The sequence below is a fragment of the Choloepus didactylus genome, chromosome 9 (assembly GCF_015220235.1).
Source record: "Choloepus didactylus isolate mChoDid1 chromosome 9, mChoDid1.pri, whole genome shotgun sequence".
NCBI lineage: Eukaryota > Metazoa > Chordata > Mammalia > Pilosa > Megalonychidae > Choloepus > Choloepus didactylus.
In genome coordinates this window covers 62,168,358-62,196,286 of record NC_051315.1, presented here as the reverse complement: position 1 = coordinate 62,196,286, position 27,929 = coordinate 62,168,358, and the positions used below count along the sequence as shown (strand labels likewise).

General features: G+C 38.9%; 1 protein-coding gene across 3 annotated transcripts in view; it reads right to left on the bottom strand.

Moving 5' to 3' along the window:
* The window catches only part of RAPGEF4 (Rap guanine nucleotide exchange factor 4), a 346,445-nt gene that overhangs the window by 202,443 nt on the left and 116,073 nt on the right, over positions 1 to 27,929 (bottom strand). Inside the window, exon 1 of one of the 3 annotated variants that reach the window (XM_037849338.1) lies at positions 25,910 to 26,120. The exons of the other annotated variants lie outside the window; for them this stretch is intronic. Within the exon in view, the coding sequence (XP_037705266.1) occupies positions 25,910 to 25,960 (51 nt within the window). The 5' untranslated portion in view covers positions 25,961 to 26,120. Of the gene's footprint in view, positions 1 to 25,909; positions 26,121 to 27,929 lie in introns of those variants that run through there. 3 annotated transcript variants of the gene reach the window in all.

Below are 27,929 nucleotides of genomic sequence, written 5' to 3'. Positions count from 1 at the left end.
TAATCTCTGGGGCTAGACATTTCCATGTCTGTTCCCTTTTTAATTTTTTGTCCCAGGAATTTTATTGGGAATCTAATTAGACTCCAGCCACCAAACACTGGCAACCAATAAAGCCCTCAAAGAACCACCTGCTTTCTTCTCCACATGAAGCACCTTGCTCGCTTGGTTTAGTCTCCTGGGTCTTCCTCTTCCACCTTCAGTCCAGCATCCCAGGAGTGCATGCGATGTGTTCTGTCCCCTGCACTCTTGGCTTTCTGGTCAGGCAAGATGACCCAGGGCAGGAGTCAAGGAGGAAGCTGAGATCATTGGCCAGGGTGGGAGTAGGAGGAGCAGGGAAAGGCGTGGAGCACAGGTCGGGGAAGCCACTCCAAGGCACCACCTCTGGCATCTGGATCCAGCTGCCCTGCTAGTAAGACCATTTTCATATTGCTTTTCTAAATAGTCTGCCTGAGGGTTACTCTAGGGATGCTATAATATTAGTAAGGACACTGGCAAAGAGTTTGTGTCAAGCCTTTGTTCCATGGAGCAGAAAGAACTTCAGACTACTATATTTTCTCATCAACTATTAGAGAGGGAAGGTCTCATGTGTCAAAAACACTAGAGACCTGAAGAGGCCAGTGTGTCCCCAATTCTTCTGTTTGCTCTGACTCTTGTCAGAAAGGGATTCACTCCTTCCTTCATCAAATGACCACTGGGCACTTTCTACTATATTCGGGGCATAGAAACAGGAACCATTTCTGTCCTCAAGTAGTTCACATTCCGGAGATGGGAGAGACATGCAAACAAGCAATTAAAAATGATGTGCTCTGACACTGGAAACTCCTGATGGAATGGGGTCCTGGGAGGAGCATCAGGTCAGGGGCGGGGACAGAGAAAGCTGCCTGTGACTAAACATCAGTCCCATCAGACCATGGTTGCTCCTCTAACCCACCAGAAAACAAGCTGAGCATTGAGTCAAAAGGACTCTGTCCTCCTCACTACAGCAGAAATTCCAGATTGCAGGATCCTATCTCCTGTGTCTAGCACGGAGCTTGGAGTACATTTAGGGCTCACCAAATGTTCGCTGAATAAATGAATGATTTAAAAATTTGGATCTGCACCTGGAAATTTTTTTTTAGGACAGAATTTTGGTGGGAAGGATCTTAGAGGTCATCTAATGATCCAACCTCTAGAAGAAATTACAGACAAGAAATTCCTTTTAAAATGTCTGAAGGTGAATGGAGAGACAAAATGTGGTATATCCATACAATGGAAAACTATTCAGCAACAACAACAAAATGAACTACTGACACATGCTACATCATGGGTGGCCCTCAAAAACATCACGCTCAATGAAAAGAGCCAGATACAAGAGACCACATAGTGTAGGATTCCATTTATATGCACTGCCCAGAAAAGGCAAATTTATGGAGACAGAGGATAGATCAGTGTTTGCCTAAGCCAGGGGGAAGGAATGAGGATTAACCTTGAATGGGCATGAAGGGTCTTACTGGGGAATGAAACTTTCTAAAACTGATGTATGGTAATGTACTATACATCACCTGATGTACCCCCCAGTAAAGATACTAAAAATCATTGAATGGAACATTGAATGGAATGGGTGATTTGTTTGATATGTCAAATATACCTCAATAAAGTTGTTTAGAAAAATGTTTGCAAAGGGAGTTATAAGTTATAGGTTTGTCTTCATGCTGTTATGAAGGAGGCTGCTTTGTTATTGGGGAAAAATAAAATAAAATAAAACAAAATAAAATAAAATAAAAGGAGCCCAGATCTGTAAAGATTCCCTACCCCATCTCTAATTCCAGTGCCTCCATTCCTCTGAGCTATTGTGGCTTTCTAAAAAGTCACCCAGAAGACAGAAGGCATATAAGTGGTTGTCAAGGACTAGAGGAAGGGAAGGGGATTGTGGAGTGACTACTTAACGTGTACAGGGTTTCCTTTTGGGGTGATGAAAAGTTTCGGAACTAGATAGTGGTGATGGATTCACAACATTGAGAATGTACCAAATGCCATTGAATGAAACACTTTAAAATGGTTAAAATGGTAAATTTCTTATTAGGTATATTTTACAACATTTAAAAAATCTGTTTGTAAATAAGCCATGTTTCAAGAACATTTTCACATTTCTCTTCCATTGAGAATGCATTCACCACACGTCAGGATGTCAGTCCAGGAGACAGCAATTTGTTTGCTGCACTCTCTCACCTTCTCCCTGGTTGGCAAACATCAAGCGTTAATTTAAAAAAAAAAAAAAAAAAAAAAACTGGGTTCAGTCTGCATTTTAAACCTGCCCACTTGAAACTGGCTGGCAACATTCAAAACAACACAGGCAGGTAGGTTCCTTGAGCTGTCAGGCCATCTCATTAGGTGTTGCTACTGTGGCTTCCCAGCTCTCTGAAAGCGTAGGCGGCAGTGACTCTCGGTCATGTATTTAGCAATGGTATATTATGAAACACTTGCTGCTCAGTCAGAAATATCATGGTCCATAAAGCTTTAGGACTCCCTGCTCCCATATAACCCAACGCAGCCCCAGCCTTGCCTGGAATCATTTCCACGTGATCCTCAGTGCAAATGCCCTAGGTTGCTATTATCAGTACAATTCCTGGAGCACCTCTTTTGTGCCAGTATCATTCTCATTAGTATTCCTACCAGAAAATCTGTGAGGTTGGTTAGTATTCTTTCCTTCTTCCCAATAAGAAAACAAGATGCAGAAGAATTTAGTAATTACCCAAAGTTGCCAATTTATTTAGCCCTAGTAGTGGGTCTGAACTTGCTAAACATTCATGTATTTGCTTGATGTTATACGTAGGATGTAAGGATTATCAGCTATAAAATATTTTCTAACTCAAAGAAGACAATAAAGTGATACTTTCATTTTGGATGGCTTGAAATACGCTGGATTTTTTAATGGACTAAAAAAAAATACAAAACCAAAAACAAACAAACAAACAAACAAACAAAAAAAAACCCAGGTTTCCATTTTGAAATAAAATTTGGAGAGCAAGTACTAAATGCCAAACGTCTGAAGGAACTCCTCAGAGGAAACACTTCTTTGCTGCCAGCCAAAAGTCAAAAGGACACAGTGTGGCTGAATTTTTTAATTGTGTTTTTTATATGCTGGATAATTTTCTGACCATTAAAGACAATCACAGCCAAGCCTAACAATAAAAGTAATTGAATGTCATGCTTGAGAGCATACAGCTGATTCACAGTGGGGTACAGGAGAGGAAGGAGGCAAATGAGAGGAGCTGAGAAGTCCAGAAGTAATTTTCTCTCCATGAAAAGCACAGCCTGCCTTCACTGTAGAAAGGCACAAGATGAAAATGTGTCCCATTTCATAAGGGCCCTACTCTCCAGAGCCAATTCTCACGAGTGGCACGTGAAAACCGTCGGTGGGCGAATAAGACTTAACCCTGGCCTCTGCCCCAGGTCTCAAAGGCCTGGCGCAGGATGCTGAGATGAGTTTCCATTCTGCTCTTGGGACTCTGTGCCCACCCTGAGTCTCCTTGGGTGCTGGGCCCCAAGAAAGCACACTCACCTGGTGATGTGTACTGATCAACCATAAAATACAGCCTAACCCGAAGAATGTGCAAGAAAGAGTTTTTGCCTAACATGTATTTTGATTGCATTCAACTCAAAGATTAAAAAATTAAGCTGCTTCTACATGTAAAGCAAATAACACACATACGACATAGTCGCTGTCTTCCAAGGATTTATAATGTAAGGGAAAAATACCAGCACTTTTCAGAAATAACATAGCCAATGTCCTGGTGTCAAAGCAAGGCCTACTTCTGCAAACATTTCATGTGTACAGCTTTTGAGAGTTGAGTTGATGGTCACAGATGAGACCTTCAAAGACTGGCCTTTACAGATGACTGTCAGTATTCTCAACTGTAAAATGGGGATACAGGGTCACAATCTCAAAATCAAACACATTAAGATTTCTGCAATGAAATATATGACTAGTCACATCAACTTGGATAGAGACTACAAATAGCTTCATGTCCATTCACTGACCCATTTAAGTCAGGTTTTGCTGCCAAAAGAGTTCATAGAAACTTTTGGTTTTCAAAACCGTTTGGGTTTTGGAATTGTGGATAAGGAATGAGGAACCTGTAGTAATATCTCAAAGGAATACCGTGAAGTTAAAAATGAGACAAATATATAATCCTACTTTTAAAATATCTCAATTTTATAAATGCACTTAAATCAAGTATGTCCTTTATCTGTACAGACAGAATTCACTGTGGGAGTTCAGGAAACACTAATCATCCAAGTACCCTTTGTCTTGCCCCTGGCAGTTTCTTTTGGAAAACTTCTGCCAATCTCTTTAAAAATAGAACCTATATTTTACTTAGCTCAAAACAGTGACATTAACCCTGTCTTATTCTTTTTCCTAACTCCTCTTATACAATTATTCTCAACATTCTATATTCTCTAGCAATCTCTCTCATACCTGTCACTTCTTTTCAACATACTTTCAACCCGTGTGAGGCCTTATCATGGCTTAGCTAGAATGCTGTAATAAATCCCCAGTTAGTGGCATCACCTCCAACCCCCTGCCTCTCAAACTACCCTGCACTCTTTAGCCAAATCTTTCTCATTAATGACCACTGTGACCGCAATAACAATTCTACAGACTCACCAGTGTCAGCAGAACCAAGTCCAGATCCCTTAGCTTGGATTCCTATCCATTTTCTCAGGATCCTATTCTCAAATTTCCTGTTCAACCCAAACTAACTCTCCAAACACCTTTAACTTGACCACCTCTGCAACCTCACATCATTCCATGGCCTGGGTGGCAGAGTGTGTTTTCCAAAATGGCCACACCATTTCTGCCATACCATATGCTCTTCCTGCAATGTCACTTCAACACCCTGCCCATCAAGAGATGGGGCCTATGTTCCCTCCAGTTGGATGTGGGTACTCTTATAACTAAGACGCAAGTCACACTGTATGACTTCCAAGGTAGATCGTAAAAGTGAAGGAGCTTCTGCCTGGTTCTCATGGGACACCAGCTTTGTTCGCCAACCTTCAGGCTGGAAGGAAGTCAAGCAGCCACATGGAAGGGCTACATGTTGTTGGTTTCAGCCAACAGCCAGCATCAACTGCCTGACATGCTAACAGCAAGCGAGCCTGCAGTTATTCCCAGGCTCTAGCTCTCCTCTAAGCTGCCCTGACTGATGCCTCACAGAGTAGAGATAAGCTATCCTCACCCTCCTCCTCACACCCTGTCCAAATTGCAGATTCTTGAGCAAAATAAAGGATTGTTGTTGTTTTAAGTGACTAAGTTCGGCTTGGTTTGTTAAGTAGCCATAGATAACTGGAATAGACTAAAATATCCCCTTCGTTTTGGCCTTCTCAAGTCCTACCCACCTTTCAAAGCCCAGTTCAGACCTCATCTTCTTCATGAAGTTGAGCTCACTTAAAGTGATTCCTCTCTCTCAATCTCACTCTATATTTAAATAGCACTCAATAGAAACCTACCATATAATGCATATTAATGTAAATGCATCCTTCAAATTAGACCACAGTCTCCTTGAGAGAAAACACCATGCCTTTTGACTTCTTGGGAACCTTTCCCAACATCAGAATATCTTGAACATAATAGATGGCCCATATATACTTGTTGGATAACTAACTTTCTAGCTTCCAGAGTAAAATACACACAGTAGGTACTTAATAAATGATACATGTTATGACAGATGTTTAATATAAAAGTAAATATAGAATGAGGGACAAGAAAAATAATTTTAAAATGGAGTTTAAGGTAGTTGTGGCAAATTCAAACTTTTCAAGTCTTAAGACTGCCTTTATGTTGAGCAAAGTAGATGCTTTTTTTAATTAACAGTTTATGTTCAAATGTGTGTGTGTATGCACGCCCGTGTGCGTGTGCACTTTCAGCCAAACATATGGATTTGGATATCTGCACTGGGAATTGTTCCCTCATTAACAATTAAGTTCTAAATGGGCGTTTTGAGAAATGGCAGTAACTGTTCACGGTCTACAGTCCTGTAATTCTCAAGTGTAATTAGAATACAGGAGGGTTTAGAAACAGGCAGAGTGGTTCCATCTCTCTCAGTTCTTGGTCCGAGGATCATGAACCCTAGATGTTTGTCACTGGATGAGCTTCATGAGATTCATGTCCTAAATTACATACAGCATTTTCTGTGTATGTGTGCTTTACTGAGGAGAGAGTCAATAACTTTCATCAAATTCTCAGAATAGTTTTGGGAACACTTTCAATTCAGGGTTTTACCTGATCACATCTGTTTGTAACCCCCATTCAGAGATTCTGCTGGGGGGACAGCCCTGGCCCATGCTAGCAATGGGGCAAACTGAGGCTGCTCTCAGCTCTGCCACTGCCTGACACGATGGCCTTGGGAAAATCTCCTAAGTTCTCAGGACCTACTTCTGGACCCTTCAGCTATAAAATGCGGGAGTGGGGGAAGTTCACACTAATGATCCTTAGGACCCCTGAAGCAGTCAAGACACCTCAAGACGGTGACTCTGAGAAACCACTTTAAAGAGGCAGGAAAGGGTTACCTCACTTGGTGTTTTTCCTTTGGGTTTTCTTTCCTGCAAAGGAACTATAATACTAATCGTGGTTTAAAAAAAAATCTATATTTAAGTGTTCACAATCATTTATTTAATAAATATTGAGTGTCCACGTTGTGACAGTCACCAATTATGGATTTGCCACTCAGTCCTTTAAGACTTGGCCATTACTGAGTAGTCCACCCACCACTGCACATATTCTAAGAGGTAAGGTGGACAGTAAATTTATGAAAAACTAAGAGAATGCCACAAAGCACCAAAGAACAAATGACTGAACATTAACAGTACAACAGGGGTTCTACAGGTGATCAAGTGGAAACATATTATTCTATTGATAATCAGGTTGATTTGGCTGATATGTCCTATTAGGTGGGTATTCACTTGCTTGCTCCTTTGTTTTCCAGAATTTCACGCTCAGTTAAGAGAATAGCTTTCCTCCCTTGGGGAAATCCTCTCTTTAAAGGTATGTAAATAGCTGCCCTCCCACTCAGAATCTCTGAACCAGCAGCTCTCACAGGAACAGAAAACCATAAACAAACAAAAAGCAAGCAAACACAGATGCTTAATGGAAGGGAAGAGGTATAATGAGTAATTTGGACCCAAGGGTGATCTAACTATAATTCTCCTCAGGGCCAAAGGTTTCATGGAGGAAGTAAGATTTTAAGAAAGCTTTGAATCAGAGATGAAACACAAGACAAAGTACTAAAGAGAAAAGAAGCTTCCACCATTTAAGAGGATGGAAAATATGACATTGATCATTTCATTATTCTTTGGTCCATTAATATTTCCCTAAATTTTGGCATATATATTTTCTTACTTTATCTTACTATTGCTATTCAACTTTTCATATGTATATGACTTGTCCCTTGAGTTAAGACCGTCATCTCTTTGGGCTCAGGACCCCATATGTTATATTTTTTAGATCTCATTTGCATAATAATATGCCTCTACTAAATACTCCATAAATATTCTTTGAATGAATGCACAAAAGTTTCTCTCTGAAGTCTAAGATGGTGGTAAACCCAATAATTTGGCTTTATACAGAAGCTGAACATTTTTTTTCTAAATCATCATAATTAACATCCACAATATATTTCCTTCATTAAAAGTAAAAAACACAGAAGGAGATCCTCAATATGTTGCAGATAATTTGGTGGGGGGAGGGCGGTGTCTGTACTCAAAGGGGCCATTTCCTGGTTGGTGCATGGGACCAAGAGAAAGACTGGAAGGCAATCTTATTTACTGCCTCTATTTGGAAATTGTGGCTAAATTAATTTGCGCTTCTTAAAAAAAATAAGTAGTAAGTAAAGAACAATAGAAAATATAAGTAAATGGATTTTGGTTTTCTCTGATACATGTTTCGTGCAATTCTTTCCCGTCTGCTCCCTGACTGTACGTTTGGTATACTGTGTATGTGCAATACCGTTCTGGACTTTAGATAAACTTGCACATGTGTGAACAAAATGCCTGGGGAAGAAGAAGTGTTTGGGATGCATAACATCTTCCTGGATCAACATGTATAAAGTCTTCTGGAATTACCCCCAGAAAAAGAGAGATCCTACAATAAAAAAGCCTATCTATGTGTTCAAAAGAACTAAAAATGGAACTCATTACCAGCATGCTTAGAAAGACCTTAAATGAATTTAAGATATTAACTTTATGCCATGTGTGACACTTCCTTAGACAAAGCTCGCTCTGGGTTATTCTTTCTTTTGGTCATGAAGTCAAATGTCCAAAAGCTGAATCATATATTATCTTTCTTCATTTTTTTCTAATTCAGTCATTTTAGAAGAAGACAAATGACAGAGAAAACAAAGGTGGGAAATGGTGCATCACATTTTACCATGATTCGCCAGTACATTTAGAAGACGGAATATTTGATCATCTTGGTATGATGGCTTTACAGCATGACTTTGATGGCCCTGCTAAGTATGCTGAGGTTGAAATAGGGAAGAATTTTTGAGAAGGATGTTCTTTTGCATCATAATTCGTAACAGAGAAATAAAAATGTCTCATGTCTCAGGAAACCAGAGTGAAGACCCTCCAACAGGATACTTCTTGTAGGAAATTATGTATAATATCATGGGAGCTAAAATAAGAACAGTACTCTCCTTGTGTAAGACAGTTTTCTTAAGTATCTCTTACTTTTTAATGTCAGGGTCTCTTAATAATCATGATCAATACAGTTGACACTTAGGGTTTGTTGAATTTAACTCAAGGTTATAGATTCCACTTTTGTTTTCCTAAGTATAAGTGAGAACAGGATACTATACTTTATTTGGACTATTGCTCTTTGAATGAGTATCTGAATTTTTCTTACATAGATTCAATTAAAGGGAGTTGAAACTGTTTTGGCTTTTGTTTGTTTGTTTGTTTGTTTGTTTATAGGTTTACTTGGCTGGCTGGCTTGTGTGTTGATGACATTGTTAGGTAATAGGGCAGTAAGAGAGAAATCATGTGATACAGATCTGAGGTTTTAAGTCAGGCAGGACTAGTTAAAGTCCCAACTCCTTCACTTTATTAGCCATACAACCTTTGGCAAGCTCCTTAACCTCTCCAAGTCTCAGTTTCCTTACTTATAAAATGGGATAATAATACCCACTGGCCAGGGCTGTTATGAGAATTGAAGTAGAAAAGGTGCCTACTTAGCCTAACAACAAGCCCACAGTAAGCATCAGACATATAACTATTTTTATGTTTATTCTGATTACCTCATAAAGTCATAGTTGAGATTAAATGCAATAATATATCAGCAACTAACATCATTCTTGACATAAAATAAATGTTAACTCTCTTGTCCTACCAGAACACAGCTTAATACACAATGTAAGCAATCTTCTTTACATACCTCAGGAAGTTTTCTCACATGACCATACTACTAGTCACATGTCTCTATTATTATTATTCTATTCTAATATTCTATTTTTATTATTAGCACATGTATACATCTATCTCAGGCATGTACCAAAATCTTTACAATTCTTGCACTCTAATTTAACTTCTAAAATGGTTCCAAATTGCCAGAAATCATGAGAATTGGAAACAAGCATCAGAATGTTCAGATTTGCAATGAGAATGTTGGTAAACATGATTACTTTGATGTGGCACTTTTGATTGCTGAAAGCACTAAATGAATAGAGTGGAAGATGCTGCCATGTAGCCATAAGTTTTATTTCCAGCCCTTCCTGCATTTCCCAGCTCTACCTGGGATGTGTGCAGAAGGCAGATTTGTCATCCATGCTATCAAAATAATTATGGCCTGACTGGTCTCCTGTGTCACATCCTTAAGTCCCTTCACATGACTCATCATTCAGCTGGAAAGCAGGAAGTGCTCCATTTAGGGGAGGAAGTCAAAAAGGATGACACGCCTGAGGACAATACCCTTGTTACCCAAACAGTGTTATTATTTTCATCCACCAGGCAACACCCAAACAGAGTGTGTTTAATCGCATCATCAGAAAGGAAGGTCAGAGCTGTGAGTTTACACTAGTATCTCACACCTGAGCCATCGTACCATTGAGATCTACAATCAAGAACTTGTTCCACTGGCCACAAGAACAGTTTCCTTCTGGTCCAAGAGTCCTGAGCCTCTTTCAGTTTATTCTGGCACTCTGAGAAGTGGCATTCATCAGCATAAAATAAATGAATGTATATTTTGCATGTGCTTACACAGGCATATACGTGCACACATGAGAAGTTTTTAGGCTCCCAAAGGAAGCTACTATGAAAATCTGTGTTGCTAAGAATGTTTGCTATTTATCAATTTGCATTTTAAATTGCTTCTTTTATGACATGGAGGGTATATTTTCATTTTAACGGGTCAGAGATTACTTCACCAGAAACAGCATTCTTATTCATGGTCAAAAAGAGTTGGGAGAGTGATGCTGAATCTCATCCTCTTTCCAGCCCTAGATCCACATGTCAATCTGGAAATGGAAACTTTAGAGGAATAGAAAACTGGCTACCCTTAGGTGTTTCATGATCCAATCTTCCACTGTCACTGAAAATTTGACTTTTGAATTGGAAATGAATAATGATTAAAAGATTGTATTATTATAAAATTGTGTATGTATATTTGGAAATTTATAATTGCATATTTATTTAAGTTATTTACATCCAAAGTAAGATATTTTACTATCATAAATATTAAGAATACATTCTAATGATTCACACTTATAAAATATATTTAGGTTGTATCAAGTTAAGTATATCTAAAATTATCATTTAATGAAATTCTATCACTTAATATGTGCCTTTGTGCTAGACACTCAGAAACTCTACAACCATACATGCTTCTTCCTATTATCTTTTTTTTCTAAGTTAGAAAACTGGGGTGAAAACCTCTGGTCCAATATCACATAACCAGGAATCAGTAAAAACTCATTTTGACCCAACTCTGTCTGAAGCCTCAGCCCATGTGTTTTCCACTATAAAAACTGTCTCCCTCTATTTATTTATGAACTTACACATTATGGTATGTTTTCAGCTTTATGAACAATTTAGAAATAATTTTTTATAAAGATTGAAATCACTTCAGTAATACAGCATTAATCCAGAGATCACTTATACAGATCACTTACCCAGTCTGAACTTAACTATGAGCTGCAAATAAATCCTCCAAGCCACCAAATGAATGTGACTTCTATTACACACATCCGAGCTGGTATATAACAATGCTAAGAGCATGCACAACTCATTTCCTTAGAGTCTATTTACTCTTTCTTTGCACACCAACTTGTAGCAGAGAAAAAAACATCAAGGGAAGGGAAAGAGGGAGGTTTGAAGAGACAGAAATATTGGCTTCAGTGTAAAATGAGAGCTGGCAAGTTGGTAACAAGGGGTGAAACAGAAAAACTACAGAATTCTGTAACATGCTGGTGACATTTATTGTTGGGGACGGAGACTCCTGAACAGCTCAGAAGCCTCTGAGGGCAGCAGGTGACTGCAGCACAGAACAGGAGCATAAACTCATACTGGTGACACAGTCATTATATTAGAGGATAACAAAATTTAATATTTAACTAAGAAAAAATAGGGAGAGGAAGAACAAAAATTAATTCATAAAAATTTCTTCTAAAAATATTTTTATATTTAAAGGAAGAATATTTCTATTAAAAGCTAATTTTTAAAATAGTGCCTCATTTCTCAAAGAGGTTAGAAATTTGGTGTTTCTTTTTTCCAAATAAGTATATTATTTATTTGCAAGAAGATTATTGCATATTGAGAGGTTTCCAATCTTTTCTGAAAGAAGAGCTCACTAGATCTGTGTTGCTATGTTTACAGTCCTCTTTCACCACTATTTTAGCATTAATCTCCAAGTCAAGTTTTAATGAAAGATTTTCCCTTCCAGATAAACATAAAATTACCATATGACTCAGCAGTTCCACTCCTAGGTAAATACCCAAGAAAACTAAAAGCCCAAATCCACACAAAAACATGTATGTGAATGTTCATAGCAGCACTATTCACAATAGTCAAAAGGTGGAAACAACCCAACTGCCCATCAGCTGATGACTGGATAAACAAAATGAGGTATGTCCATACAACGGAATAATATTTAGGCACAAAAAAGGAATGAAGTAAAATACATACTACAACAAAGATGAACCTTAAAAACATCATGCTAAGTGAAAACCAGACATGAAAGGTCACATATTGTATAATTCCAATTATAGGAAATATCTATAATAGGCAAATCCTTAGAGTCAGAAAGCATGTTAGTTGCCAGGGGCTGCGGTGGGGAGTGAATCGGAGCAACTGCTTTAAGGGTACAGGGTTTCTTTTTTGGGTGGCAAAAACTGTTCTGGAACTAGATAGTGGTGACAGCTGTACAACACTGTGACTGTACTAAATGCCACTGAATTGTAAATCTGAAGTGGTTAAAACGGTAAATTTTATGTTATGTGTATTTTACCACGATTTTAAAAAATCACCCTCCCCCAAAGTTCTTGTCTTCCTCTATCTTCACAACACACACCTGATCTTAGACACTCGTTTCAGGCTCCCTCTCTCGAAGTTTTTGAAGTTGCCTCTGCCATTTTCTGCACATGATTAATCCTGTTTTTCTAGAATCATGAAGGGGCAATGCTCTGAGCACCTAGGAATGGTCAAATCCAGGCATGAAAGTGGAATTACTTAGTCTCTGCCCCCAGGGTTCTTTACTTTCAAGACAGCTCCACTAAAGTATCTGATTGGTCAGGAGAATGAGGGGCCATGTACTGATCTGCCAAGAAAAACAGCATGTGATAGAATTTTTTAAAGCATTCTTCCCTTTAGTTTCTCCCAAATAGATAAGGGATGAATTATCGATGGAAACTGCATTTTGCAACCAACAAATCCAGCAATCAAAACAGTTTGTGATTAGCCTTCCTAAAGTAGCATCTGTCCAGTAGTAAAAGAATAAACACAATGGTAAATGGATAAATTAAAAATAATTCCCAGGAGAAGTGGTAGATGACAAAATGCCTTTCAAAACCTTATGTTTTAATAGCAGTATGTCCTTAGGGAGGTGTAATAACTGGGGCATAGTTCAAGGGAAAGAGATAAGAGTAGAAAAATTAATGAATGCAATGTCTTGAGAAAGAAAATCTTAAAATAAATCAGGAAATTTTTTCCAGTTCTAAATGCCCAGTCACAAAGTATTTCCTGAATAAAAACTTGGAAAAGATATTTTAATATGGCAACAAACGGCACATTAATTTACAATGAGCTCTTGATAATCTTGTAAGTCAGAGATACAACCCAGCAGAGTACTGGACAAACGATCTGAACCAGCCATTCACAGACAAATACACAACAGCCAAGAAACATCTAAAATGATGCTCACCCTCACTTATAGTTAAAGAAATGCAAAACAAAATAACAATGAGACGTCATTGCTGTTTTGTAAAATTTTTGAAGTTTGAAAATACTAGAGATGAAGAAGTGGCAAACAAATATACATTGAGAGGAGTATAAATCTGTACAACTTTATGGAGTATAATTTAAAAATATTTATCAATTTTAAGTTTCACATAATGTCCATACAATTCCATAGGTAAGAATTTACATCATAAAAGTATATCAAGATATATGTACAAAACTGTCTTTTTCACTTTTTGTAACAGCAAAAACCAATGTAACTGTCCATCAATAGCAGAAAGGGTTAAATAAATTACAGTAAGCCACCCAATGGAAAATTCCATAGCATAATATGGTAATCTGTACCGACGGATAACAGAAGGATCTCTAAGATACACTAAGTGAAAAAAAGAAAAAAGCAAGATGCAGATGATGTGAATTATATAATTCCATTTAGAAAAGTAAATAAGGTCAAATGCTTTTAATGCCTATACTATTACACTGTTATTGCTCGTAACAAACTGCCCCAAAACTTAGTGGTTCGAAACAATGACAATTTATTATTTCTCACAATTTTGTGGGTTTCCCAAGCAGTTCTGTTGCTATCACCTGGGCTCACTCAGGTGTGCAGTCAGCTGGGGGGCTGGCTGGCACGGAAAGGTCCTTACTTCTCCGGTATGGCTGGAGCAACTGGGATGGATCACATGGTTTTTCATCTCAGGTGACTTCGTATCATGGAGAAATCACTCCCAAAGGGCAAGAGTGAAAGCTCCAAGGCCTCTGGAGGCCAATGGAAGAAGTCAGTTACTCCCGATGCCAGTGTGAATGTATTATGCCCCGCAAAACACCATTATCTTTGATGCAATCTTACATGGGCTGATGTAGTGTTGATTAGATTATAATTCCTTGACTGAGTGTTTCCATGGAGATGCCACCCACCCAACAGTAGGTGATAACTCTGACTGGATAATTTCCATGGAGGTGTGGCCCCACGAATTCAGCATGGGTCTTGATTAGTTTACTGGAGCACTATAATAAGCTCAGGCAGAAGGAGCGAGCTTGCTATAGCCAAGAGGGACACTTTGAAGAACGCACAGGAACTGAGAGAGGAGCTTCAGCTTACAGAGACATTGTGGAGACGGCCTTTGAAAGCACACTTTTGCTCCAGAGAAGCTAAGAGAGGACAAACGCCCCAAGAGCAACTGAGAGTGACATTTTTGAGGAGCTGAAACCTAGAGTAGAACATCCTGGGAGAAAGCCATTTTGAAACCAGAACTCCAGAGCAGACGCCAGCCACATGCATCCCAGCTAACAGAGGTTTTCCAGACACCATTGGCCATCCTCCAGTGAAGGTACCCGATTGTTGATGTGTTATCTTGAACACATTATGGCCTTAAGATTGTAACTGTGTAACCAAATAAACCCCCTTTTATAAAAGCCAATCCATTTCTGGTGTTTTGCAAAAGGGCAGCATTAGCAAACCAGTATACTCCTGAAGTATTCTATCAGCCAAATCAGACTGGATGCAAGAAGAGGAAAAAGACTCTACCTCTCGGTAGAAAAAGTGGCAAAGACTTTGTGGTACTCAATCTTTACATATTTATATCTACAGCCATCTTTATGCATCTAAAATGTTACTGAAGAAATTTTTAAAATAAACTCCTCTGCAGAGAGGCACAGCAGTGTGAGTCTGGAAGGAAAAAGAAGAAACTTCTTTTTATTTCATGCATTTTGTACTTAGGGCTGGCTTCATGGGCATGAGAACTGTGCAGTCACAGTGTCACAGTGGGCTCTGGACTCAGAAGGACCCTGCATACCTGTTTAATATTCCACTATCACCATCTTTAAATTCTTAACGTTATCTTTCAACTTGTGTTTTGTAAGTGAAGTTCAGTGAGACAATGGAGCATGTGCTTTAGCAGAGATGGTGCACACAAATTCATGTCCACCATTCCTTGTTGCTCCATTCTCATATAACATTCTCAACCTCTAGGAGCACAGAATTCCCATGGACCCACAAGTTTAGCAAGATTCAAAGCAAGTATAAGGTAACCTGTTACATCTATGACTAAGTAAGGTAAGTACTGACAGCCCCAGAGGCCCCACTTGCTGTAGTAACCAGAACTAGCTTCCAACACAAAAAGAAACAAAAACAACCAAGGAACCCTATCACATCCTTCCTTATTCGTGATACTTCCCCATATTAGCCACCCACTTATGCTGAAATTAATGACATAAAGGAAAAGGAAGATAGGGCAACCCATACTTTGTTTTCCTTTCATTCTTTCCTTACTCATCTGTAAACTCTAAACTGCAGAGTGTACTGGCAAAATGTGCGCACATCAAGAAGTGAAATAAAGAGTTGAATTAGTCTTTTTGTGTAGCATTTCCATTGTTCTGTTAACAATAAAAAACATACGCATGTACAAGCTATGAATATGAATTATGTAATTTTGGTGATTTTACATACAAGTTAAATATTCTTACACTTGCATTTAAAACTGGTATTATACCATATAAACAGTAAATTCATGCTAATAATTTAAAAATTTTTTTTTCTTTACTGAAAATGACATTAAGTAGCAAATAAGAGACATATTGATGAGTCAAGAAAGAGAACATGGAAGAAAGAAAAAGCTTTATATTTTAGTACTCTTAACAGCACTTTTAACTCTGGAATGAACAAGGGCCCCACATTTTTATTTTGCATTGGGCCTGGCACATTACATAGGCCTTGTATGTACTGCCTGAATTTTTTACATACATGTACTACTTTCATATATTTAACAACAGGTTTCTTTTTATCTTATCCCTCTCAACCCTTTAAGTTTTTTGAAGCTTATGCTACCCCTCACCTCAAATCATCATAGATCTGTTTTAAAAACATATTAAAAATAAGGTCCAGGGAACTAGCAGTGCAAAGAAAACAAGAATTCAAATGAAGAAATACCTTTTAATAAACAAAGGCAATATTTCAAACTAACGTTTCTACTCTCTTTTTCTGTTGTGAGCAAACATTCTCCCTGATTTATAGCACTGGAGCCATAGTCTACAGAATGAAATTAAGCAAGAATAATACATCAGATTAAAATATTACAAACCCAATTATATGAACTCAATTCATGACAGCTGCACTGTCAGCATAAATAGTTGTTTTCTCAAGAGCCATGGATACAAGGTCATCTACTGCACAAGGGATGCTTGCCTTGATTGATACATATATATCAACTCATGAGATGCGGAAGATACATAGAGTTTATTTGTATGGATAACCTCATGGAATATTAATGCAAAAACAATTTCCCATGTTGCATTTGCTAGCATGGTGTCAACATGATATCTCATGGCTACAATGACTAACATAGCTATTGAAACTAAAGGAGGTATTAGTTTTATATTTACTTCATATATTACTAGCCATGTATATTGCTTTGAATTTTCAACAAACTTATCAGTTCTTAATAATTAAAAATTAAAATCAGTTATACTATCAGGATTCAAATATGCTTGCTTAGAATTTTCTATTTGTACCACAGTCATATTTTGCAATAATGTTCTCAGATTTAAAATATCTTACAATACTGACAGGAGATTCAAGTTGTTGGTGTTTAAGGATATAGTTAAAAAAAAAAAAAAAAAGGAGAAAGTAAACCAAAACCGAAAAGATATGTTTGGGTCAACTTGTGCAACATTATGATTCAAAACATCTTGATAATTTTAGAACTTTTAAAACATTTTTTTTTTCCTTCCTCAAGAGGTTGAAAAGAAGAGTCAAATGTAAGTTTTGGAAGTCTCATCCAACAACTAATCAAAGGAATATTTTACATAAGAAGCCAGTAACAATGGGTTGCTTCTGCAAGGGGGATCGGTGCTTGGGATCAGGGGTGGTAGAAAAGCATACTTTTTATTATATACCCTGTTGCACTTTTTGAATTTTGTACCAAATTCATGCATTTCCTAGTTGCAATAAATTAAATAATTTCTTTAAAATAAAAAACAAAGGGAATTCTTGCTTTGAAATATGATGGGCCATGTTACAGCTAATTTTTTTTAGTACCATTGTATGAACATGTCCAGTCATGGACATTATTAAAGGTGGACAGCTTAGTGATCAATTAATTGTATCTATTATTGTTAATTATTATTCACATAACGAGACCCAGAGAGACCAGTCAAAGGTAAAATCCAAATGATCACTTGATGTTTGTGTCACATCTGGTCTTTAGATCATGTCATGGATTCCTTAAATGGGATGCTCTAGAGGGCTCACCTTCCTTCTGAGGTGAGATCAGAAAAGACTCCCCTGACTCCTGGGAAACAGAGAGGTGAAGAGTGATGCAGAGTGTTCCGTGTCTGCTGACGAACCCTTGCAGAACCAGCTTCAACAGCACCCCACTGAAGGGACCAACTGATAAAGATCTGCAGGCTCCCAAATCTGGGGGAAACCAAGGGGATCCCCTGAGCCGTTGCACAACAGTCCTTAGGTTCCTCTGGGTCAGCTCTGAAGCCACACTTGGCCTCTTGCTCCAGGTGCTCAGCCCCAAACCCCGTTGTTTCCAGGTTGCCCTTACCCTGTTTTGGAGGGACCCCGTGCTCTGGGCCTAGTTGTTCCTGAATTTTAGCAAACCCAGATGTTGGCCTTCCTGGTCCCCAATCCATGAACTGATCTCAGGTTCAAATCCAGCCTGTCTTTCTTTTTGATCATCTGGATCCTCATCTCCTCATGGAGACACCCAGCCTTCTCCCAGCCTTTCATTCCCAGATAGATCTGATTTAAAAATTGAACTGCCAGGAGGGAGCAGAGATGTGAACCGGCTGCTGTTATTCCTTCCTGATATCATTCACCTGAGGGCAGGGAGACTGCTGGGGATTGAGAGGAGACAGCACTTGGGCTGGATGTTGGGAAAAGCAGAAAAGGAAGGTGATTGGTGGCTAAGAGAACGTACAGCCCTGAGACCGGGAAGGCTCTGGGAGGTGCAGGAGCACTTGGGCAAGCCTGATGTGGGGGGTCTCTTGGGGACATCTCACCGAGATTTGACCTTCAGTCTCGGTTAATCCTTCAGAGCTTATTCCTTGTTTTTCCACTGGGGGACAGGCAAGCACACAGTCTCTGCAAGAGCTGGGGATGGGTGCAGGCTGGGGCAGAAGGATACAAAAACTCAAATCCTTGTTCTGTTCTCAGAGAGGCCAGGAGGCTCTGATGGGCACCTCTCTCCACGTGGAACTTAAGGACGAGGGACACTCGCCCCCAGCACTGTCCTGACCCCTCCTCTGTGGGAAGACATGTAACATCAGAAGGACTTGTATCCTCAGCTGTGTCTAGACGCACCTTTCCATCACCCTCACTCCTGTCGGCCTTATGATGACGACACACATGGGGAGGCGACTTTATAAGGAAACCCTTTTGACCCTCCCTGGCAGTCACTCTCTCTCCCTCCCACCTCTAGCCTCTGTGTGCACCTCTGTTGTAGCTCTTACCTCATCACACTTTGATTATTATTTTCGTATATTTATCTTCACTAGACTGCAAGCTCCTTGAGGGCCACAAGCTATTTATTTCTGTATCCTCAGTGCCTAAGGTTTGTTGACATGATTTAGGTTGATACAAATAGTCACGTTAATTAATAGCGGCAACATGGCTAGGAAAGGACATAGGGCCAAATTTAGAAAACTTTGAAATGTAGAAAACTCTGAGTGCAAGAGAAAAGAGTTTGAATGTTATCCCCCGGCCAGCAGTGAGACGCACACTAGGCGACTGAGTAGGCGAGTGCAGTCAGAGGGGGTATTTGAATCCCTCCTCTGTGGCCGCATCCATCACCACCACCTGCACCGTTCACTGAGTGCTGCCGAGGGGCTAAGGAATTGATTGCACTGCATTGTTTCTTCCTCCCAACAACCTTTTGCAATTGGAATATTTTACCCGTGTTTTACACTTGAGGAAACAGGCTTGAGGAGATTATGCCACTTGCCTGAGGACAAAGAGCTGGTAAGGACTGTCCCGATCTGTCGGATTCCAGCCTGTGCACACTTTAAACACGGTGCTGCCTCCCATACACTGCCTAGACTGGAGGAGGGAGATAGGAGGTGACAGCGATGGGGGGATGGAATCAAAAAGGAAGGGATAAAAATGCAATTGATTATAAAGGCAAACTGGCTAGGACAAGGAGAAGCAAGGGGAAAACCTAACCTGAAATATTGAAGGGTTAAAGTGTTGTGACGTCTGCAACATACTTTCAAATGGTTCAGTAAAACAAACTTACATATGTGCATATATGTATGTGTGTTTAAAATATATTTCTGTCTATATTCTTCCTACTATTAAAGCTACACCCTCGCCTCTCCTCTTCTGTTCTTTCCTCGAGAGAGAAGGAGAGGTGGAGAACTATTTTTTTCAATTTCTCTTAATGTTTCAAAGTTTGAATAAAAAGTTGAATGGAAAAAAAGATATGTGACATTTCAGACCAAGTTTAATTCTGGAAAAGGGGGCAGGACAAGGGAAAAGAAAAAATAAAGTAATAAGCAGAAACAAGAAGGAGAATTTGGGGGGAGATGAATGGCCAACTGTACTAAAATTCTCTAAAAATTTATGAGCAAAACCAGGAATCAGCTGCTTAGAATAGTATGCACATGCTTTCAATTGTTATTATCAGGAATTCACCTAAAGATTTTAACTTATAAATTTCTATTTATTAATTAACACCTTGTTAAATGTGCTATCTGCTATGTATAATGAAGTCTTCTGGTGATTACAAAAAGAGAACCTCAATGGAGGCAGTGTGGTTAGTTTTTGGAGAACTAGAACACTAACATTTATAAAAGCTTTTTAAAAACTTTACAACTTTTTTGATAAGAAAATACTTTTTATAGCATTAGTTACAAAGTTGTACCTGTTCTGAGAAAGTGTATTTCTTACTAAATGCTATAGCGGATCATTTTACTACACTTTCCCTTTCTCAAGTTCTGCTAAGCTTTAAATAGGAATTATATATAATGAAAGTTACTATAAAGATTTATTTTCCTTTTTCAGAATATTTGTATTGGCAATTTTATTAACAAAGCTAAGCATTGGCAAAAATACCCTCCAAATATATAAACTGAAACCCACAACAAATAGCAAAGGCATAAAAATGAAAACCTGTATTCAATATATTCAATAACACTTATAGGTGAGAGCTTCTATTCTTTTCCCAGAGCTATTAAACAGGTAAACACAATTTTGTAGTGAAAAACACAGAGGACAGTTATAGATTAACAAAGAAGAAGACTCGCTTTGGTAACTTCAGAGGAGATCACAATACTATGTTTTCACTCAGACCCAAAGCTTGGAACATAGTTGGAGAGTCTGAGTGTTTGGCAATGTGCCAGTTTGAAACTGTTATGGACCCCAGAAGAGCCAGTCTTTTTGGGTGGAACCTTTTGATTGAGTGTTTCCATGGAGATGTGACTCACCCAACTGTAGGAGGGACCTTTGATTAAATTATTTCCATGGAGGTATGACCCCACCCATTCCAGGTGGGTCTTAATTATATCACTGGAGTCCTTTAAAGGCAGACCACACAGAAGTTAAGAGAAGACAAAATGCCCCAAGAGAAGCTGAGAGTGACATTTTGGAGAGAAGCTAAAGATATGTGTGCCAGTTTGAATGTACTGTGTCCCCCAGAATGCCATTATCTTTGATGCAATCTTGTATGGGCGGACATATTAGTGTTGATTTAGACTGTAATTCTTTAAGTGTTTCCATGGAGATGTGACCCACCTAACTGTGGGTGATAACTCTGACTGGATATTTTCCATGGATGTATGGCCCCACCCATTCAGCATGAGCCTTGATTAGTTTACTAGAGCACTATATAAGCTCAAACAGAAGGAGCGAGCTTGATACAGCCAAGAGGGACACTTTGAAGAACGCACAGGAGCTGAGAGAGGAGCTTCAGCTTACAGAGACATTTTTGAGATGGCTTTGAAAGCAGATTTTTGCTCTGGAGAAGCTAAGAGAGGACAAATGCCCCAAGAACAACTAACAGTGATATTTTTGAGGAGCTGAAGCCTAGGGAGGAACATCCTGTGAGAAAGCCATTTTGAAACTAGAACTCCAGAGCAGACGCCAGCCACGTGCCTTCCCAGCTAACAGAGGTTTCCAGATGCCATGCGCCATCCTCTAGTGAAGGTACCTGATTGTTGATGTGTTACCTTGGACACTTTATGGCCTTAAGACTGTAACTGTATAGCCAAATAAAAATAAACCCCCTTTTATAAAAGCCGATCCACTTCTGGTGTTTTGCATTCTAACAGCATTAGCAACTGGAACAATACGTAATCCAGAGTTTGCCCCTGGGAGAAGCTAAGAGCCGATACAGATCCAGATGCTCGGAGATGCAAACAAAAAGATGTTTGGAGATGCTAAACTAAGAGATGAAGCCCAGAGTTTGCCCCAGAGAAGCTAAGAGAGGACCCCCAGACGCTTAGACAGAGATGCCCTAGGAGAAAGAAGCAAGGATGCACAGGAGCTGAGAGAGAGAAGCATAGAGAGACAGAAGCCCAGAGACATTTTGGAGAAAGCCATTTTGAAACCAGAACTCAGGACCAAAGGACAAGCAGATGCGAGCCATGTGCCTTCCCAGCTGACAGAGATGTTCCGGACACCAGTGACCTTTCTTCAGTGAAGGTATGCTCTTGTTGATGCCTTAGTTTGGACAATTTTACGGCCTTAGAACTGTAAATTTGTAACCTAATAAATCCCCTTTGCAAAGTCCAATCCATTTCTGGTATTTTGCATAACGGCAGCTTTAGCAAACTGGAACAGGCAAGGGGAACAAAGTACTAGAAAGTTCCACAATGAAATCACTGGGATTTTCAAGAACATTCAAGAAGTGAGACAGTGGAAGGGACAATATAGATCATGGCGCAAATATCCAGAAAAGAAATCTTAAGAAAATTTGTTATAGGCCCTAAATAAGGTCCACATTGGAGGTATAGAAGAAACAACTGGAGACAATATATATAAGAACATTAAAAAATTTTTTGAAGCAAAAAGGAAAAGCAATGAAAGGAGTTTTAAAACTCATTCAATTCCTGTATCCAACACCATTAATCAAAACTCTTTATCACTTATATCATGTTAGTTTTCAAATCAGATATGAATGAAAGTATACCTTTAAATCACAAAAATCATAATAGTCAGATTTATGGTTGGGGTTAATGGATTTAAAATCTATGTACATTAAATATTATGAAAAGTGAAAAGTAAATAGACCAAGATAAAATATTTGTAGGAATTATGGCAGAGGGTTAATGTCTTGATCAAATAGAGCATTCATATAAATTGTCAGTAGTTGAATGTATGAATAACTAGTCCCAAAAGAGAAAATAAAATTGGTAAAGAAATGCATACCAACCCTATAATCAAAGGAACACAATCTACAATAAAAGTGCCTATTTAATTGGAAAAATATATAACGGTCATGCTGGCCAAGGCCAGAGGTGACAGGCATGCTCAAATACTGTGGTGGCAGAATATAAGCTCTTGAAAATGAATGTGATAATATTTATCAAGAGCCATAAAAATTTTCATACCCTTGAAACTAGTCATTCTTTTCTATGAATTTATCCTAGAGAAGTGATTCTCAAAGTGTGGTCCAGGGATCTGGGGGCTCTCAAGATTCTCAAGGGGTCTACAAGTTCAAACCTCTTCCTAATAACCTAGGATATTATTTGCCTTTTTCACTCTCATTCTCTCATAAGGGTAAGTGGAGTTTTCCAGGAGCTACATGACACATGAAGACACCATTGCTCTGGTGGCTAGTAAAATGTGTTGTAGGATGGTGGAATTTGTGGATGCTTTTGCACCTTATTTTTATACTTTGAATAACCACACCACATAGGCAACCTCTAATTTATAAAGCCTGGAAAACCCCACTCACTCTATCCCTAAAGTACTAATTGCATTATCTGTCAGAAACCCCAGTTAGAAAGCAGAATGTCTATATAAGAGAAGAAACAATTACACTAGAAAATTTAACACAGACTAGTAAGTAACAAACATATTATTCAACCATGGGGCCCCAGTATGCGGCACAGCCAGGTGTATGCAGAAGGACCAAGTGCTAAGACAGGTTCTCAACTCCAGCTGCCTGTTAGGACCATGTGGGGAGCTTTAAGAAAGTACTGATGCCCAGGCCCTTTCTTCTAGATTCTGATTTAATTGGTCTATGGAGGGACGAAGCATGGGAATTTTTAAAAACTTCCCAGGTAATTCTACTGTGGACCCAGTTTTAAGAACTACAACTGTAAATGATGAGAGATAAATGATGAGGGATACCCAAAGATTCTTCTTTCCTTTCAAATAATTTACAGTACAATATGAACTATTGCCCTGTATTTTGTGCTTTCCACTCATATCATTTGTGGCTCTGCCTTCTTTAATTTGCAAGCAAAAAAAGGGGCAGGGAACACTAAATTTTTTCAATGCATTAAGCAGGGAAGTAACCAATCAACATTAGAATATTAACATTGGCCACTTCTGTCAGCAAGGCAGCATGTAAGTAAAAGTATCTTTATTTTGCAATAAGGTGGTCCAGGAAGCTAAATAGCTTTCCAAAAAGCAAAATTGGATTAAACCAGGAATAGATCAGAATTTTGGGCCAGACCAATGGACCACATCAATGTCTTTTTGAAGGTCTGTCTTGCATTTATTGGTTTGGGTTAGACAGCTCGAAACACTGGGGTCAGTAAGATCAACCACAAGCAAAACTGCAGGAATTTGGAGAGGCTGACTTGTGACAGGATTTCCTGCTGCCTCTTCCAGGGCATCAGACACCCTGCCCCAGAGACTGTGCCCTCACCTCTCCTCAGCAGACTTAAGGCTACTCAGGAGTGGAATCTGACCTGATGAGAACTGGAAAAGTCCCATGACACAAAAAGAGCTTAACAATATCTCCCAATCCATACCACGAGGTCCTTTTGAAAGTCTCAAGTTCTTAATGTTTTCCTCACTAGAGCTGCCTTTGCCTGGGGGAAATGTTAAGCCTCAGAGCAGATTTCTCCAGATGATTACTGAACAATAAACAAAAAGCAGAACTTTGCATTTGGAAATACAACACGATACCCTCAGAGGGCATGCTGAACTTTTTAGCCAAGCCCGCCCAGCAGCCCAGCAAAGGAGAACAGAGCGGAGAAGGCCTGTGTCCTCCCTGCGTGGTCAATCCCTTGGGACAAGGCTGCTTCAAATGCTATAATTTGGTTTAATGACCCCCAAACCTTTTGGGATACTGAGAAACAGCCTTGGTAGCCATGCAGGAATTCAGAACCAGATCTCTTTGTCTTTAGATGAAATGATATCCTTGCTGGAAATGAAATCTCTCCCCACTCCACAACATGTCCTTCAGCACACTGCATCTTTCTTTCCTATAGTACTTTTCGGTGCATATTAGAGTGATTTGTGTTCATATTTGTTTGTCTTCTTCAGTAAACTATAAACCACAGAGGGAGATATGGTTTTTTTTTTTTTTTTTTTTTTTGCACTTACACTGGGTGGGAACGAAATATGTTTGTTGAATATAACTGAAGTTTCTTAGAGATGAAATTTTTTAAGTGACACCAATTAACATTGAATGGAGCAGCCATTTAAAAGGGCAAGCTGCCTGGTAGGTTAGCTGAGTGAGTGAAGAAGGCCGCTGTAAAATAAAACAGCACAGGAGAGAGTGGGAGTGAGGCATCAACAGTGGGCTGGCAAATTTCAGAACCTCTGTTAACAGCAACTCCTAAAAGACCTTAATATTCACAGCACACTCTCCTGAAACGAACACCCTAAGAACACCAGCTAAGAGGGAGTAGCTCCTGGTTACAGCACCCCACCAAGAGGCCTACTGAGAAGCATCTGGGCATTCCTGGCACCTGCCAGCCAAACCTTGGTTGGTTCAGACCCCCGATCATCTTCTAAGAAATAGCAAGATTATGCCCTGGGGAGCTGGTCAGACTTCAGCTTATAAATAATGTAAAAGAATTCCCATAAACACTAAGGACTTCATATAATCTAAGAGCTATACACAAGACACCTACTAGGCTCCAGAGGGTGAAATACAATTGCCCTCAATCTGTTTCCTTGCCCAAAATTCAATTTTATTGTATGCCATTCAAATATGTCACTGGATTAATACATGCATAAGCTAACATGAATGAGATAAATAGAATTCTGCCTTGTTATGAAGAACTATGTTAATCTTCTAGAAACATATTTTAGATCATTGGGCTAAACAAACATATCCTTCACTATCAGAAAAAGATGAGCTGCCCTTCCCTGTCACCCACATGCACACACCCCCACACACCCCACAAACAAAGATGAAATCAAATTATGTCCATGCAGTGTACCTATTTAAGTCTGGTGGAACGTAATTAGAAAATCCAGAGATGTGTTTGAGTATAATTCCTCAAACCAAAATACAAGCTATGATGTACCATTTGCCCATTCCCCCACCCCTCACTAAAGAATAAAAAGATCCATTCTGACCTTGTAGAGCATACGTCCTTCTTTCTCCTGTGTCTCAAAGTTCTCAGGCATCCAGTGAATATCTATCCTGCAATTGGACAGCACAATGTACCTCCATCACCGATAATTCCCAGTTCATATTTATTATATTAAGAATATCTCAGTCCACAGAAAGGAAACTGGTGCTTGTAGTTCTCCAGGAAAGCTACTAAGGCACTCAAAGGCAATAGCAAAAGACTTCTTTTTTTTTCCTTTTCTTTTCTTTCTTTTTTTTTTTTTTTTTTTTTTTTTTTTTAACTTTAGTTACCTCCTAATAACTTCACTCCCTTCCTTTCTGGATTTGAATCATTTTGCCACTCCATGGAAAAGCAAGGAGTGAGACTGTGGGGCAGACATAAGGTCCAAATCATCAGAGCAGGCTTCCGCTTGGTTTAAAAGAATCAGAACTGTGAGGAGAGAGGCAGGAGAACAAGCCAACAGGATGTGTGTGGCTGGAGTTCCTGGCATGAAGTCTAGGCTTTCATGTTTATTTTTGGATGTATTTTTCTTAGCCCTTTGATGCAAATTTCTGGCCTGGGAAGTAACCCTACAGTACAAGCTCCAAAGTTGCCAAAAGTAAGGGCAGGTTTCTGACTGGGGAGCATGCAGGCTCCCTCGGCCTTTTAGTTGCACTGGATCCTCAGGTGAGGGTTGGGTCCCGTGCAGCGACAAGCAGGCACGATGCCGGAACGGTCATCTCCACACCTGAAATGCCTGCCCACCTTGAAATCCTACCATCAATGTAAAAGGGAAACAAGCTGAAACTGTTAGCAGGTAAAGAACCTAATAAAACCCACCCAAAGAACTTTGGAGATACCTATGTTTTGCGATTTTGTTTAAAGTATTTGGCTATAATTTCTCTGACAGCCCAAAGCAGATAGGAATACTCAAGCCCATTCAAGCAGGAGCAGATGACTCTGACAAGCATGTTATTCTGTTATGATTTTAAAAATACATCAGCAAAAACTAAGATGATGCCGTTTCAATAATTCCTATTCTCATAGTAGCTTGAAAGATTATTTATGTAAAAGGGCTTTTCCTCCTTATGTATTACAAAAGCAGCAGTAAAAAGAAATAATTAGAAAGATTTTCAGTCCTACAACTGCCAACATATCTGACAGAATCGTATAGAAAAAAAAAAAATCCTGAAAATCAAGGAATAGAAATAGACATAAAAATAATTCAACGGTTCATTACTCTTAGAATTATCCTCATTTACAAATTACTTTTTTTTTCCTTAATTCAGAAACATGTACTTATTTCTAGTTTTCCTAATCAGTTTTATATCCCATAAAGCATGAAATAGATTTTTGGTTAGCTGACAATATTCACTGAGACACAGACACATTCGGGGAATAAACTCTAATGTTGTCAATCACTGCATCTGAGCAATGGTTCTCTGCAGAATGTTTTGCCCTGGTTAGAATAAAATCACAATAGTGCGCCAGGAGGTTTCTGTGTAACAATTACAGCTAAGAAGCCACTTTCATTATGACGTAGGTCAGATTACAAATTTAAACCATTGCTCAAAAAAAAAAAAAGACTATTTTTTAGAGCAGTTTTAGATTTACAGAATAATTATGCAGAAAATAGAGTTCCCATTTACCCCCTACCCACCATGTTTCCCCTCTTATTAACATCTCACATTAGTGTGGTATATTTGTTACAATTGACAAACCAATATTGCTACATTATTATTAAATAAAGTCTACAGCTTACATTAAAGTTCTCTCTTTGTGTTGTACAGTTATACGGGTTTTGACAAATGCATAATGTCAGGTATCCACCATTACAGTATCATACAGAATAGTTTTGCTGCCCTAAAAATGCCCTGTGCACCACCTGTTCATCCCTCCCACACCCTACCCCAAGCCTCTTGTATTGCTTTTATTTTTAAAGGTTCATAGTATTATCACTGTCTTTAAATTTTCAAAGAACTTGTTAATAAAAATGTATTATTACTTTTTTAACATGCTCAAACATGACTCACAGTAAAAAAAAA